Below are 12,943 nucleotides of genomic sequence, written 5' to 3' on the forward strand. Positions count from 1 at the left end.
CTAATGCCTAATGACTAATGGCTAATCACTAAAGTGAAATGAACCTGCAACTCAACCTAAAAAATAAAGGAGAGAAAAAGGAAAAGCTGTTTCATTGAGTGGATTCCAGTTAAAATCTTACAGTGGATGTTTCAGTCTCTTTCAAGTTTGGACAAGGCACATATTTGGACAATAACTTGACAGTGGATGAAAATAATATGCAAGATCAGCATCTAGTTTATTATTATGAACGCTGCGTCGCTTTAAATGCTGCAGCCGCAAGGCATTGTGGGATGTTATTGTCTCCTTTCCTTTGGTAAAGGATGCTCCAGTGTGTCCTCTGCTAAAGGAGATAATAAAGGAAGCATTGAAGCTCCTTTCCTTTGGTAAAGGATGCTCCAGTGTGTCCTAAAGGAGATAGTAAAGGAAGCATTGAAGCTCCTTTCCTTTGGTAAAGGATGCTCCAGTGTGTCCTAAAGGAGATAATAAAGGAAGCATTGAAGCTCCTTTCCTTTGGTAAAGGATGCTCCAGTGTGTCCTAAAGGAGATAGTAAAGGAAGCATTAAAGCTCCTTTCCTTTGGTAAAGGATGCTCCAGTGTGTCCTAAAGGAGATAGTAAAGGAAGCATTGAAGCTCCTTTCCTTTGGTAAAGGATGCTCCAGTGTGTCCTCTGCTAAAGGAGATAGTAAAGGAAGCATTAAAGGTCCTTTCCTTTGGTAAAGGATGCTCCAGTGTGTCCTCTGCTAAAGGAGATAATAGAGGAAGCATTGAAGCTCCTTTCTTTTCCGTTCATTATTTCATAACTCAGAATATGACTATGGTGTCTTTTGAACACTGGACATTATTTATTGTGCTAAAGGGAAAATGTAAATGATGTAACTCATATCAAACCAGACGTTCAGGAATCATCAGCCTCATGTGACTGAATGAGGATAAATGATGTAAAAGGTGTTTGTTGCTGACAGACAGACTCTCCTTCTCTCTCTGACTTTAATAGAATCATTAATAAAAGTTAACGGGGGAAATAACAGATCATGAAAAGACACATCATTCTAATAAATGAAAGTGATTTAAAGTCCGTTCATCAGGTTTTATAAAGATCTCTCAGTGACTGGCGGTGTGTGAGGAGCGAGGAGAGAGGAAATGAAAATGAAGAGCTTTGGGATGCAGCCATAGAGAGGGTGTGTGTTACTTCCTGTTCTCTTGTACTAACTTGTTTCCTCTTCATGTTCACAGTCAGTGTTCCTGTTTGACCTGTCAGACTGACTTCAGATCAGAAGATGAGTGACTGTGTGGAGGAAGAGGAGGACAGACTAAAGTCTCTAGTCTCTGGCCGTCAGTCTATGAAGAGTGATCGGTCTAAAGGTGATCCTCCAGTCTTCAGTGATGAACCTGGACCCTCAGAGTCAAAGTAAGACAGCTGCTACTAACTCATCTATACCACTCATTTCATCTTTCCTCTGACAATACCATGTTTTCTGTTGACTTCAAAATTCTACACTAATGTATTTGCCAACTACAATTTAACAGACTTCATCAACTCTTCCTCTTAAAGGGCCTGTTAGTAAGAATCATAATGTGTTGTTAACAGCTTCACCTGTGTCCGTTAAGTCAACTAAAGTCAGCGTCCTGTTGCTGGCGCTTGTGCTCGCTCTACATAGACATGAAGGAGCATCGCTCAACACAGTGAGGAGACACACGTCAGCTAAAAGCACAATATCACTCTATATTTCAGCTGCTTGGCAGTAATGTTAGCTGACCAGACCAAGGTCTCTCCATGAATCAATGCTGATCCTAGTGTTGGCTTTTCCCGCCTCAGCCTCCCGACCGCGGCCGGAGGGAACGGGGGAGACGATAACGTTTCTCTCTGCGGAGCCCCGTCACTTCACAAGACACGGGAAACCTCTGTTGGTCTGGAGGAGCTGCAGCAGTTATTTCTGCACAAACGTCCACTGAACATTCACTAGATATTCTCAGAGCTAAACTAACTCTTCTGCAGTGTGGAGTGAGCAGCATGCACGTGAGAGGTGGAGAGAGAGAGAGAGAGAAGGAGCGCGGTGTGTGAGTGAAGGCAGGCAGAGGAGACGAGAGCGAGCATGTGTCCCGACCCGGTACATTTATACGCTTCAAAAGTTACAAACAGTCCCTTTAATATCTGTGACAGCTGTCAGTCAGCTAGAAGAGATGTAATCTAATCTAACAGAACGGCTACAAACTGTTAAACCTCCTTATTGTTGACAGCAGCAGTAGTTTTACCTTAATGACCTACAAAAGAGAGTTTATCAAGGATTCATGTGATGTGAATCAAATCATCTTGGTGTTTTCAGAGTTCAGTCCAGACGGAGAGCAGAGTCTCCAGTACCCAGCTGTCTGTCTGTGAAGAGTGACTGGTCCATGGAGAATCCTCCAGCCTTCAGTAATGAACCTGGACCCTCAGAGTCAAAGTAAGACAGCTGCTACTAACTCATCTATACCACTCATTTTCTCTTTCCTCTACCAATTTGCTGTTGATTTTTGTTTTTCTATTTCAAAATTTCTACTAAAATGTATTTGTTAACTGAAGCTGAACAAACATTTCTCGACAACCCTCATCCTCCTCCTCTTCATCAGTATATTTAACATTTAACAACAACATCTCAGAACAGAAGAAAAAATAAATAAATGAAAAAATAATTAAATAAAAAAGTGCAAAAATAAATAAAAATAAATAAATGCAAAAACAAAGAAATAAAAAATGCAAAGTAAATAAATCCAAAATAAATGCACAAAGAACGAAATAAAAAAGTGCAAAAATGAATGAATAAATAAATGCAAAAATAATTAAATAAAAAAAAGTGCAAAAATAAATAAAAAATAAATAAATAAAAAATAAATGCAAAAGCAAATAAATAAAAAAGTGCAAAAATAAATAAATAAATACAAAGTGATAAAATAAAAAATGCAAAATAAATAAATGCATAAATAAAAAATAAATGCAAGAATAAATAAATATAAAAGTGCAAAAAGAAATAAATAAAAAAAGTAAAAAGAAAGAAATGCAAACGAAATAAATAAAAAAGAAATGCAAAAAGAAATCATTTAAAAAAGTGCAAAAATAAAAAATAAATACAAACATATATAAATAAATAAAAATAAACTCATATTCAAATTCAAAAATTATTAAAAATAAATAAGATCTATGCAAATAATATAAATGTTTAAATCCATGCAGAGTTAATGCCGGAAGAAACCAGATTATTACACATCTGAATTATTACACTGTTAAGTCAGTATTGCACTGTTGGAGATATGATAAATGATGGGGCTTTTGCTCCTGATAGGGCTACACATTATTATTATTAGTATATATCTATGTATATATATATATATATATATAATTAACAATTTCCAATGTAGTGAACATGTGTACCGTTTTCTAGACTGGATGAGGGTATATGTGATCCTCAATCTATTTACTTCATGTAGAAGACGTCTGTAAGACATAAAGTAGAATAAATGAAATGTCAGTTTGATCAGTTTACAGTAAATGTTTGTACCGGTAGTCACACGGAACTGACATGGGATCACTGAACGGCGTTGCACGTCGTCAGTGAGTTCAGCTGGTTGAGTCGTCATCGATGCAGCTCGCTGTCGGAGGGTTTTATGACTCACTTCCTGTCCCCAGTGATTGGTTTGGAATGGCTCTTAATATGGCGGAGCCTCCACGCCAACAGAGAGGAAGTGGGTAGGGAGACGGTGGAGGGGGGGGGGTTGGAATCGGGTCGCTCTTCCTCAAACAGAGATTCATAGTCTGACGTCATTCATCACCACGGCAACCAAGTTGCATCGTTTTTCAACCCAGTTTAGATGAATTTACTAATCAGACCACAAATATCTGTCTCTCTGTCTCTCTCTCTCTCTCTGTCTCTCTCTGTCTCTCTCTGTCTCTCTGTCTCTCTGTCTCTCTGTCTCTCTGTCTCTCTCTGTCTCTCTGTCTCTCTCTGTCTCTCTGTCTCTGTCTCTCTGTCTCTCTCTGTCTCTCTGTCTCTGTCTCTGTCTCTGTCTCTGTCTCTGTCTCTGTCTCTGTCTCTGTCTCTCTCTGTCTCTCTGTCTCTCTGTCTCAGAGATCCTCTTGGTGTTTTCAGAGTTCAGTCCAGACGGAGAGCAGAGTCTCCAGTACCCAGCTGTCTGTCTATGAAGAGTGACTCGTCCATGTCCATACCTCCAGTCTTCAGTAATGAACCTGGACCCTCAGAGTCAAAGTAAGAGACTGTTTCTACTGTAAGCTGACCTGATGGATGATGATGCATTGAGGATGAAGACTAAATGTTCTGCTAACAGATTTATATTCTGATGCTGAACTATTAGTGCAGATACTGTTTCAACCTCAGATGGATCTTAGTCTGGGTTTTAGAGCCACAAACTACTGATTGTATTTCTGTAACAAAACACCTGAGAACCTCCATTTCACAATTTATCATCAATTTAAATCATCTTTTCATTCAGATCCACTGCAACAGGAAATAAACTGGACACATCTGGAATGTTTACGTTCACAACTGTGAAATGGTCTAAAGATCTGTGAAGAATGAGCTTCAAATGTGTAATTCAGTTTCTCATATTGGTCCTCTGAATCTGTTGTTGGTTTGACTCCTCCTAGAATCAGCTGTTAGGACCTACTGGGTGTCATCTTGAATCAGTGCACATCATAACTGTGCAACATGTGGTGAAAAAGCATCTGTAAAGCATCTCCCCTTTAAGAGCTGGTTTAAAGGCTAAAGCCTGGTCTAGCATTCTGCTAAATACATCACTTTAACCGTCACATAGTGCATACTACTGAGGAACGCAGTATGCACTATGTACTGTATACTGCGTACTGCGTTCGTCAGGAGTTAAATAAGGAACATCAGGACACCAGTGTTACATGCTGTGTGTCTTAGACTGATGCTCTACCTCAATATCTAGACCACTTCTAACCTCAGTTCAATCACCTCAGTGGAGATATGAATGGAGTATAGCATTTCAACTCTCTCCGTTCCAGTGGACAGCACTTGTATAAACTATAACTACTGGAAGACTAAAGAAGTCAGAGAGGTCTGACACCGTTTCCCTTTCTTAGAAGTGTTTATTGTTAACACATAAAATAGATTCAGAAAGTGACAGCGTGTTTATTTATATTGCAAATGTTGTTGAGATTCTATCCTCCATTCATATCAGCACTGACAGGAAGTCACTGTTTACCGTGATGAAGCTGCCACCTGGTGGTTTCCTGGAGCGTCCTCTCAATATCAGCGTACATGAGCAAGTTGCAGTTTGTTTATATAGTTATATAGTTTATATAGTTATTTTGCCTCCAAAATAATATTCATGTTTTTAAAATGTCCGTTGTTCCTCTTTAATGAACAAACTTCAGCCAGATCACTAAATGTTCAATAAGACAGTCAGACAGGAAAAACAGCTAATTCTAGTTTATTAAAGCAGGAGAGTTCAAATAAAGGAACATCTTCATCACAGACTGAATGCTGAATTCACTACCAACACTTTAACTCTTCTCTGTGACTATCTGAGCTTCAGTGTTGGACAAGTCTGGATATTCTTCACCAACAATCAACACATGATTTTAGTAATAAAGTAATGTCTCCACAGAGAGAAGAAGAGGAGTCATGCTTCTGTGGAGGAGCTGATGTCCAGATCCAGAACAAGACCTGGACCTCAGACAGCCAGTCAGACCAGAACAAGACCTGGACCTCAGACAGCCAGTCAGACCAGCACTGTCCAAAGTAAGACTGTAGATGTGTCTGCTGATGTCTTCATGTCTGGAAACTTGTTGTTTTAATTCACTGACTATTGTTGTAACAACTGTTTCAGATCTGCTCCACCAGACATATCTGCTCTGCATCACTTCCTTTCTGAATCTGAACCCAAGAGAAATCATTTTATATTTGTATGTTTTGTTTTTATGATAGCACTCCGTCTTTGCATCAACCAATCAGAATGATGATTGTTCTCCATCTGCATAGATGAAGATGAAGAACTATTAATCTCTGTAAAGCAACAACATCACTGTTCTATCCCAGACAGACAGACACACTGATGAAAGGGGAGTTATCTTCTTGTCATTGTCGTATAGCAATACATGCTCATGGAGGATCTCTTGTTGGGTCTCTAAATGATAGAGTACGGTCTAAACCTGCTCTATATGAAAAGCATCTTAAGATAACTTCTGTTATGATTTGATGCTATATAAACATAAACTGAACTGAACTGAACTGAACAGGAGCCACAGACTTTGAACAACATTATCTTTCCTGCTCCAGTCTCCTTCTCTGACTTACAAACACACGTCTGGTCCTGCAGAGCGACACGTTGAAACACTATTACAAATAAATATAGAAATCACGTTGATGTTAGTTTAGACTTCAAGAAGGGAAGATGACTTTATAACCTTTACTTCTTTATATGTTATTATATTGATTATTTTCATATTGGCATTAGAAATAATAAGTTTCTGTGTTTTGTCTTAAACTTTGTTTCTCTCTTTCAGCAGATAGAGGTCTGCAGGAGGTTGTAGATGAACATAAGATCAGTCTGAATAGAGGTCTGCAGGAGGTTGTAGATGAACATAAGATCAGTCTGAAGGAGAGATGTGAACGTGTGACTGAAGGAACTGAAGGAACTGATGAAACAGGAAGTGGAACCCCCCTCAACAGGATCTACACTGAGCTCTACATCACAGAGGGACAGAGTGAAGAGGTTAATACCCAACATGAGGTGAGGCAGCTTGAGACAGCTTCCAAGAAGAAGACCCTCCATGACGCTCCAATCAAGTGCCACGACATCTTTAAAGCCTTACCTGACCAACAGGGACACATCAGAGTCGTTCTGACGAACGGCGTCGCTGGCGTTGGAAAAACCTTCTCAGTGCAGAAGTTCACTCTGGACTGGGCAGAGGGCTTGGAGAACCAAGATGTCAGTCTGGTGGTTCCGCTTTCGTTCAGGGAGCTGAACTTGATCAGAGATGAGCAGTACAGTCTTCTCATGCTGCTCCATGATTTCCATCCAACATTACAGAAGGTCACAGCAGAGAAGCTCGCTGTCTGTAAAGTTCTGTTCATCTTTGATGGCCTGGATGAAAGCAGACTTTCACTGGATTTCAAGAACAACGAGGTTGTGTCTGATGTCACCCAGAAGTCATCAGTCAACGTGCTGTTGACAAACCTCATCCAGGGGAATCTGCTTCCCTCAGCTCTCGTCTGGATAACTTCCCGACCTGCAGCAGCCAATCAGATCCCTCCTGCATGTGTTGACAGGGTAACAGAAGTACGAGGCTTCACTGACGCCCAGAAGGAGGAGTACTTCAGGAGGAGAGTCAGTGATGAAGAGCTGTCCAGCAGAATCATCTCACACATCAAGACATCCAGGAGCCTCCACATCATGTGTCTAATCCCAGTCTTCTGCTGGATCACTGCTACAGTTCTGGACCACATGTTGACTACAGACCAGAGAGGAGAGCTGCCCAAGACCCTGACTGACATGTACTCACACTTCCTGTTGGTTCAGACAAAGAGGAAGAAGCAGAAGTACGGTAAGGGACGTGAGACGAGTCCACAGGAGCTGACGAAGGCTGACAGGAAAGTTCTTCTGAAGCTGGGGAGGCTGGCGTTTGAACAGCTGGAGAAAGGAAACATCATGTTCTACCAAGAAGACCTGGAGCGGTGTGGTCTGGATGTCACAGAGGCCTCGGTGTACTCAGGAGTTTGTACAGAGATCTTCAAAAGAGAGAGTGTGATCTTCCAGAAAACAGTCTACTGCTTTGTTCATCTGAGCATTCAGGAGTTTCTGGCTGCAGTCTACATGTTCCACTGTTACACAAACAGGAACACAGAGGTACTGAAGGACTTCCTGGGAGAAGACTATGTTCATTCAACCCTGGATGACTTCCTGAAGAGAGCCATGGAGAAATCCCTTGAAAGTAAAAATGGCCACCTGGACCTGTTTGTTCGCTTCCTTCATGGCCTCTCTCTGGAGTCCAACCAGAAGCTCTTAGGAGGTCTGCTGGGTCAGACAAAGAGCAGTTCAGGAATCATCCAGAGAATCTTCTACAACCAGAGACTCTTAGGAGGTCTGCTGGGTCAGAAAGACAACAGTCCAGAAATCATCCAGAGAATCATCTACAACCTGAAGGAGATGAACAGAGATAATACCTCTCCTGACAGAAGCATCAACATCTTCCACTGTCTGACGGAGATGAACGACCACTCGGTACATCAGGAGATCCAAGAGTTCCTGAAGTCAGAGAACAGAAGAGAGAAGAGCCTCTCAGAGATCCACTGCTCAGCTCTGGCCTACATGCTGCAGATGTCAGAGGAGGTTCTGGATGAGTTTGACCTGAAGAAGTACAACACAACAGATCAGGGACGACAGAGACTGATTCCAGCTGTGAGGAACTGCAGAAAAGCTGTGTAAGTCCAGATGTGATTAACTTTATAGATCAGTGTAGATTAGTAGTTCAGTTCTTCAAATATACACACTATAAATTATTCTTAAAATATAATATTCTTATAAGTGTTCCACGTGTTTATTACATAAATATGTCAGTTGTATTTTGTCACAGATGTTCTTGAGCTGTTTCAAATGTTGAGTTCAAAATGTTTCAGTAGTTTGTGTTTCTAGCTGTCAAGTTAATGAACACTTATTCTATTTATTTATAATAATTGTTACATTTTACAGTTTTTTCTGATTTATGTTTTTGGGTGATGGAGACGACATGTGAACCTGGTAAAACAAATGAAAAGAACAAAAGATCAGCTGTCTGGTGGAGCGCTGGGTCTAACCGGTGTAACGGCAGCAACAGAACGTTTGCTGATCCGGCGGGGAGTCGGGGCGGTCCTGGGATCAGAGCCCTGGTGCTGGGGTTTGCTTTCAATAGGCCTTGCACCACATTACACCTTACCTCGTGTGTTATTGGGCTCATCTCTTTCGTTGGCTTCAAATCCAAACTGTTGCCATGTTGCCACAGTTTTAGTTTTCTTTGAGACCAGCTCTGCCATGTCTCGTCTCATCACCCCAAAAAACACATGAACTTCCTAGTAAACAAACCTCTTCTTGTTTATACACCAACATAACATCATAATATTACGCTAATCACGTTGTCATATTGCAAATACAGGCTGGATTTAGCACTGTGACTCTGTCGGCACAGGTTGTTGATGTCTGCTACTTTTTAATTTGCCAGAACGTGTCACAATGACAAATGTCGGTTCCACCGGTTAGCATAAAATCAAACCGGTTTGAACTCGTACACCGGACCGGACCAGACCGGCAAAACCGAAAATCAACCCAACTCTAGCATTAGCCACCGTAAACTACTGGTCATACGAGACAGAGACTGTCGTTGTAAAACCCCTGAGTGTGTTGAATCGAGCAATGGTGCATTTTATTGCTCATGAAGTCAAGTTGTGTTCCATCATCGTGTTTTTAAGTCTTTCCTTTTATTCTGTTCCTCACAGAAGGAAACTCAGGTGTTTCTCTCTCTTGATGCTGTAGAGAAGAGTAGTAACAGGAAATACACAGCTTCCACCAATAACAGCGGTCTGATGAATAATATATCTAATTATATGAATGTTTAATTACATACAGGTCTAATATTATTACACGATCTGTTTCATTTCTCTACCGTTTGGCAGCAGTCACTGAATTTTCCCATTTATAGACGTGAACCTGACAGCAGCAGGTAGCTAGCAAAGAGAGGTCATCTTTATCAACTGTATTATTATTACTTATTCACTGAGTTTTAAAAATGCTTTTCTAATCAAGAAGGCCTCATGCTAACTTTGTGGAGACAGACCTGGGATCAGATCTCACTGACAGACTGGACATTATGGAAGCCTCAATGTAACTACATGTTCTCTCTCTTCATCTGCAAGATTAAAGAAAAACAAAGATTAAAAGTCTGCAGGTTTGAGAGAGAGTGATGAGAATTATTGTTTCATGTCAAACAGTGAGATAAGATTAGCTGAACCACTGATGTGAGGAGCAAATGTTAATCAAAGAAGTATATATCAAACTGTTTAGTCATCAAATGCATGAAGTAAATATAAACTGTCCTCTTTCATAATAACATATTTTGTAATCTTTGTGTCATCACAGACTTTCTGGCTGTTACCTCTCAGATACTCACTGTGAAGTTGTGGCCTCAGCTCTGAAGTCCAACCCCTCCCATCTGAGAGAGCTGGACATTGGTGTCAACTACAACCTGGAGGATTCAGGAGTGAAGCTGCTTTCTGCTGGACTTGAGAGTCCAAACTGTAGACTGGAGACTCTGAGGTCAGTTCACTGACTGTAGCTTATGTAGTTTGTAGACACACTCTCTCTGCACACTGGCTCTGCTCCAGATGGCTCTAGAGAGGGACATCCACGTTTTCACGTCGGTCACCGTAGCTCTCCAACACGCTTGGCACACAGGAGAGGCTTCAGTTGGTTGTAATCTCCTCACCTCACCACTAGATACCACCAGATCCTACACTCTGGACCTTTAACCACAGACCTTATTTCAGGCATCTAACTAAAAACCCATTGACTTCCAGATGAGGGAACAGGAAGTGCTAAAATGCTGACTCATCTCTGGGCTTTAGGACTCATTCCTGTAGCTCTCTATTTGAACATGTCTAAAGGTGCAGCACTCTTCAACAAACACGTATTGCACCAACTTAAAGGCACATAAGTGATAATTATGAACGACACCATCTAATCAGAGGTTTCTATGGTTCTAAGTTATTCCCACGTTCTTTTTGACAGCAGATCTAACTGTGCTCTGTTTTCATGTCAGCATTGTCTAATTATTTGAAGCAAAAACCAAATAAATATTCTGCATCAGAAACATCTTTGCAGGTTCATATTTGTTTAAATATATCTGAATACAATACTCACATGTTCATATGTACATTCAAAGAGTTATTGATGTCTGTCATCATTCCTTCTGTCTGTGAAGCAATGCCCGTATAACCTGAGTGTTACGAGATGAGGACTAAATCCACAGTCTTGTTGTGTGTAAAATGACCTGTAATGTTGATCTTAAACTAATCGGAGGCTTCAGCAGTCTGAGTTAGATGTATTAGGGCTGGGTGACCTGGACAAAATCAAATATATTTGTGTAAATGACCAATAATAGAACAGCTAGAACAGTCTGGTAAGTTCAGAAAATGACATCACTTTACTGTAATTTAGCCTTTAAAACCAGGAAATGATACCCATAGAACCCATTTACATTCACTGATCTGAAGGTCAGAGGTCAAGGGACCCCTTTGAGCATGGACATGACAGTTTAGAGCGTTATTTAACCTCCTTCATGACCAGCTAGTCTGACATGGTTGGTACTGATGGATTCATCAGGTTCTCTAGTTTACTATGATACCAGTAGTAGTAGTAGTAGTAGTAGTAGTAGCAGTAGTAGTAGTAGTAGTATGACCTGATTGGTACTGATGGATCCATCAGGTTCTGTAGTTTCAGATGATACCAGTATCTTCACTCTAGCTTTAAAACTGAGCCGCTACAACCTCCAGAAGATCGATTGCGTTAATGCGTTAAAGAAAATGGTAGCGTTAAAACGATTAACTTTGACAACCCTAGATATTAGGATATCCTAAATCTTAGACGATATCTCGTCTCATATCACGATATTGATATAATATGGATATACTGCCCAGCCTTAGTATGAATCCAGTCAGTATGTTGTGTTTGACAGTTTCCTTGTTGAGCTGCAGGAGGATTAGTAACTCAAAGAGGGAATTTGGTACTAAACAGTCTGTAACTTTGATTTGTCGGACTCAGACTGCTGAATCTTCATATTAGTTTCAGTTGAACTTCTGAAGTCATTTCTTACAGTGTAGTTGTGTTATGAAGGGACCACTTCACAGGAGGAATGATTACTGCCACCAATAACTCTTTTAATGTACATATGACATGTGGCTGTTGTTTACAGACACACTTGAACAAATGTGGACCTTTCCTGTAAATGACATAAACCTGCTAAGCTCCCAGATACAGTGAGAAGAAGGCCATGTAATAAATGAAGTAATGAAGTCCAACAAGTCTGATTTGATATTGATCCTCTAATTCCAGACTTGACAGAGATCAGCAGCTTGTTATTGATGTGTGTTGACATGAACAGCTGTATGAATGTTGTTGTGACATCTGGATGATGTCTGTAGAAGGCTGACATTATGATGATCCACAATAACACAATGACAAAGTCACTCTACTCATTTTAGGGAAAAGATCATTGATTAGGACATAGTAATGTTGAGCTTCACATTTAAAACCTGAACACATTTGATTGGATTATAAAGTGATTTTTATCTTTATCATTTATTCTTTATTCAGATTGATTGGCTGCAGTTTGTCAGAGATCAGCTGTGCTTCTCTGGCCTCAGCTCTGAAGTCCAACCCCTCCCATCTGAGAGAGCTGGATCTGAGTAATAACAAGCTGAAGGATTCAGGAGTGAAGCTCCTGTCTGGTTTTCTGGAGAGTCCACACTGTAGACTGGAGACTCTGAGGTCAGACACTATTTTTTACTTGTGTACTGAGATTAATATGATGTGAAAGTTGTGGTGACACTAAACTGCAGACATCAGGCTGATATTATACTGATCCACACTGAGTCTCTTAATGCTAAAGTCCATTTTCTTCTTCAGTGGTTTAGTCCATTGACTGTGGCAGAGCAATGTTGAGCTACACATTTAAAACCTTCATATATCACAACTCTTGACTTTCATCATGTTTCTTTTTTCCAAGAAGTGCTAATAAAAATAGATCAATATGAAGAATAAATAAATAATCTCTCTTTCTGCTATCAGACAATAATAAATATATTCAGTATTTTTTTTTTCTATAAATGTTATGAAGCTATATGATGCTTTTACTGACTGAAGAGTTTAAACTGAAGATGCTTTGATTTTATGACTCCACTATTCCTAAAATATATAT

The 12,943-nt window shown here is 40.2% G+C and overlaps 1 protein-coding gene across 1 annotated transcript in view; it reads left to right on the forward strand.

The window, feature by feature from the left end:
• Nucleotides 1–12,943, forward strand: part of LOC141752673 (protein NLRC3-like) — a 782,294-nt gene that overhangs the window by 597,325 nt on the left and 172,026 nt on the right. Inside the window, exon 33 of the mRNA XM_074610793.1 lies at nt 12,340–12,513. Coding sequence (XP_074466894.1) covers nt 12,340–12,513 — 174 coding nt within the window. The remainder of the gene's footprint in view (nt 1–12,339; nt 12,514–12,943) is intronic.

The sequence above is a fragment of the Sebastes fasciatus genome, chromosome 16 (genome assembly GCF_043250625.1).
Source record: "Sebastes fasciatus isolate fSebFas1 chromosome 16, fSebFas1.pri, whole genome shotgun sequence".
NCBI lineage: Eukaryota > Metazoa > Chordata > Actinopteri > Perciformes > Sebastidae > Sebastes > Sebastes fasciatus.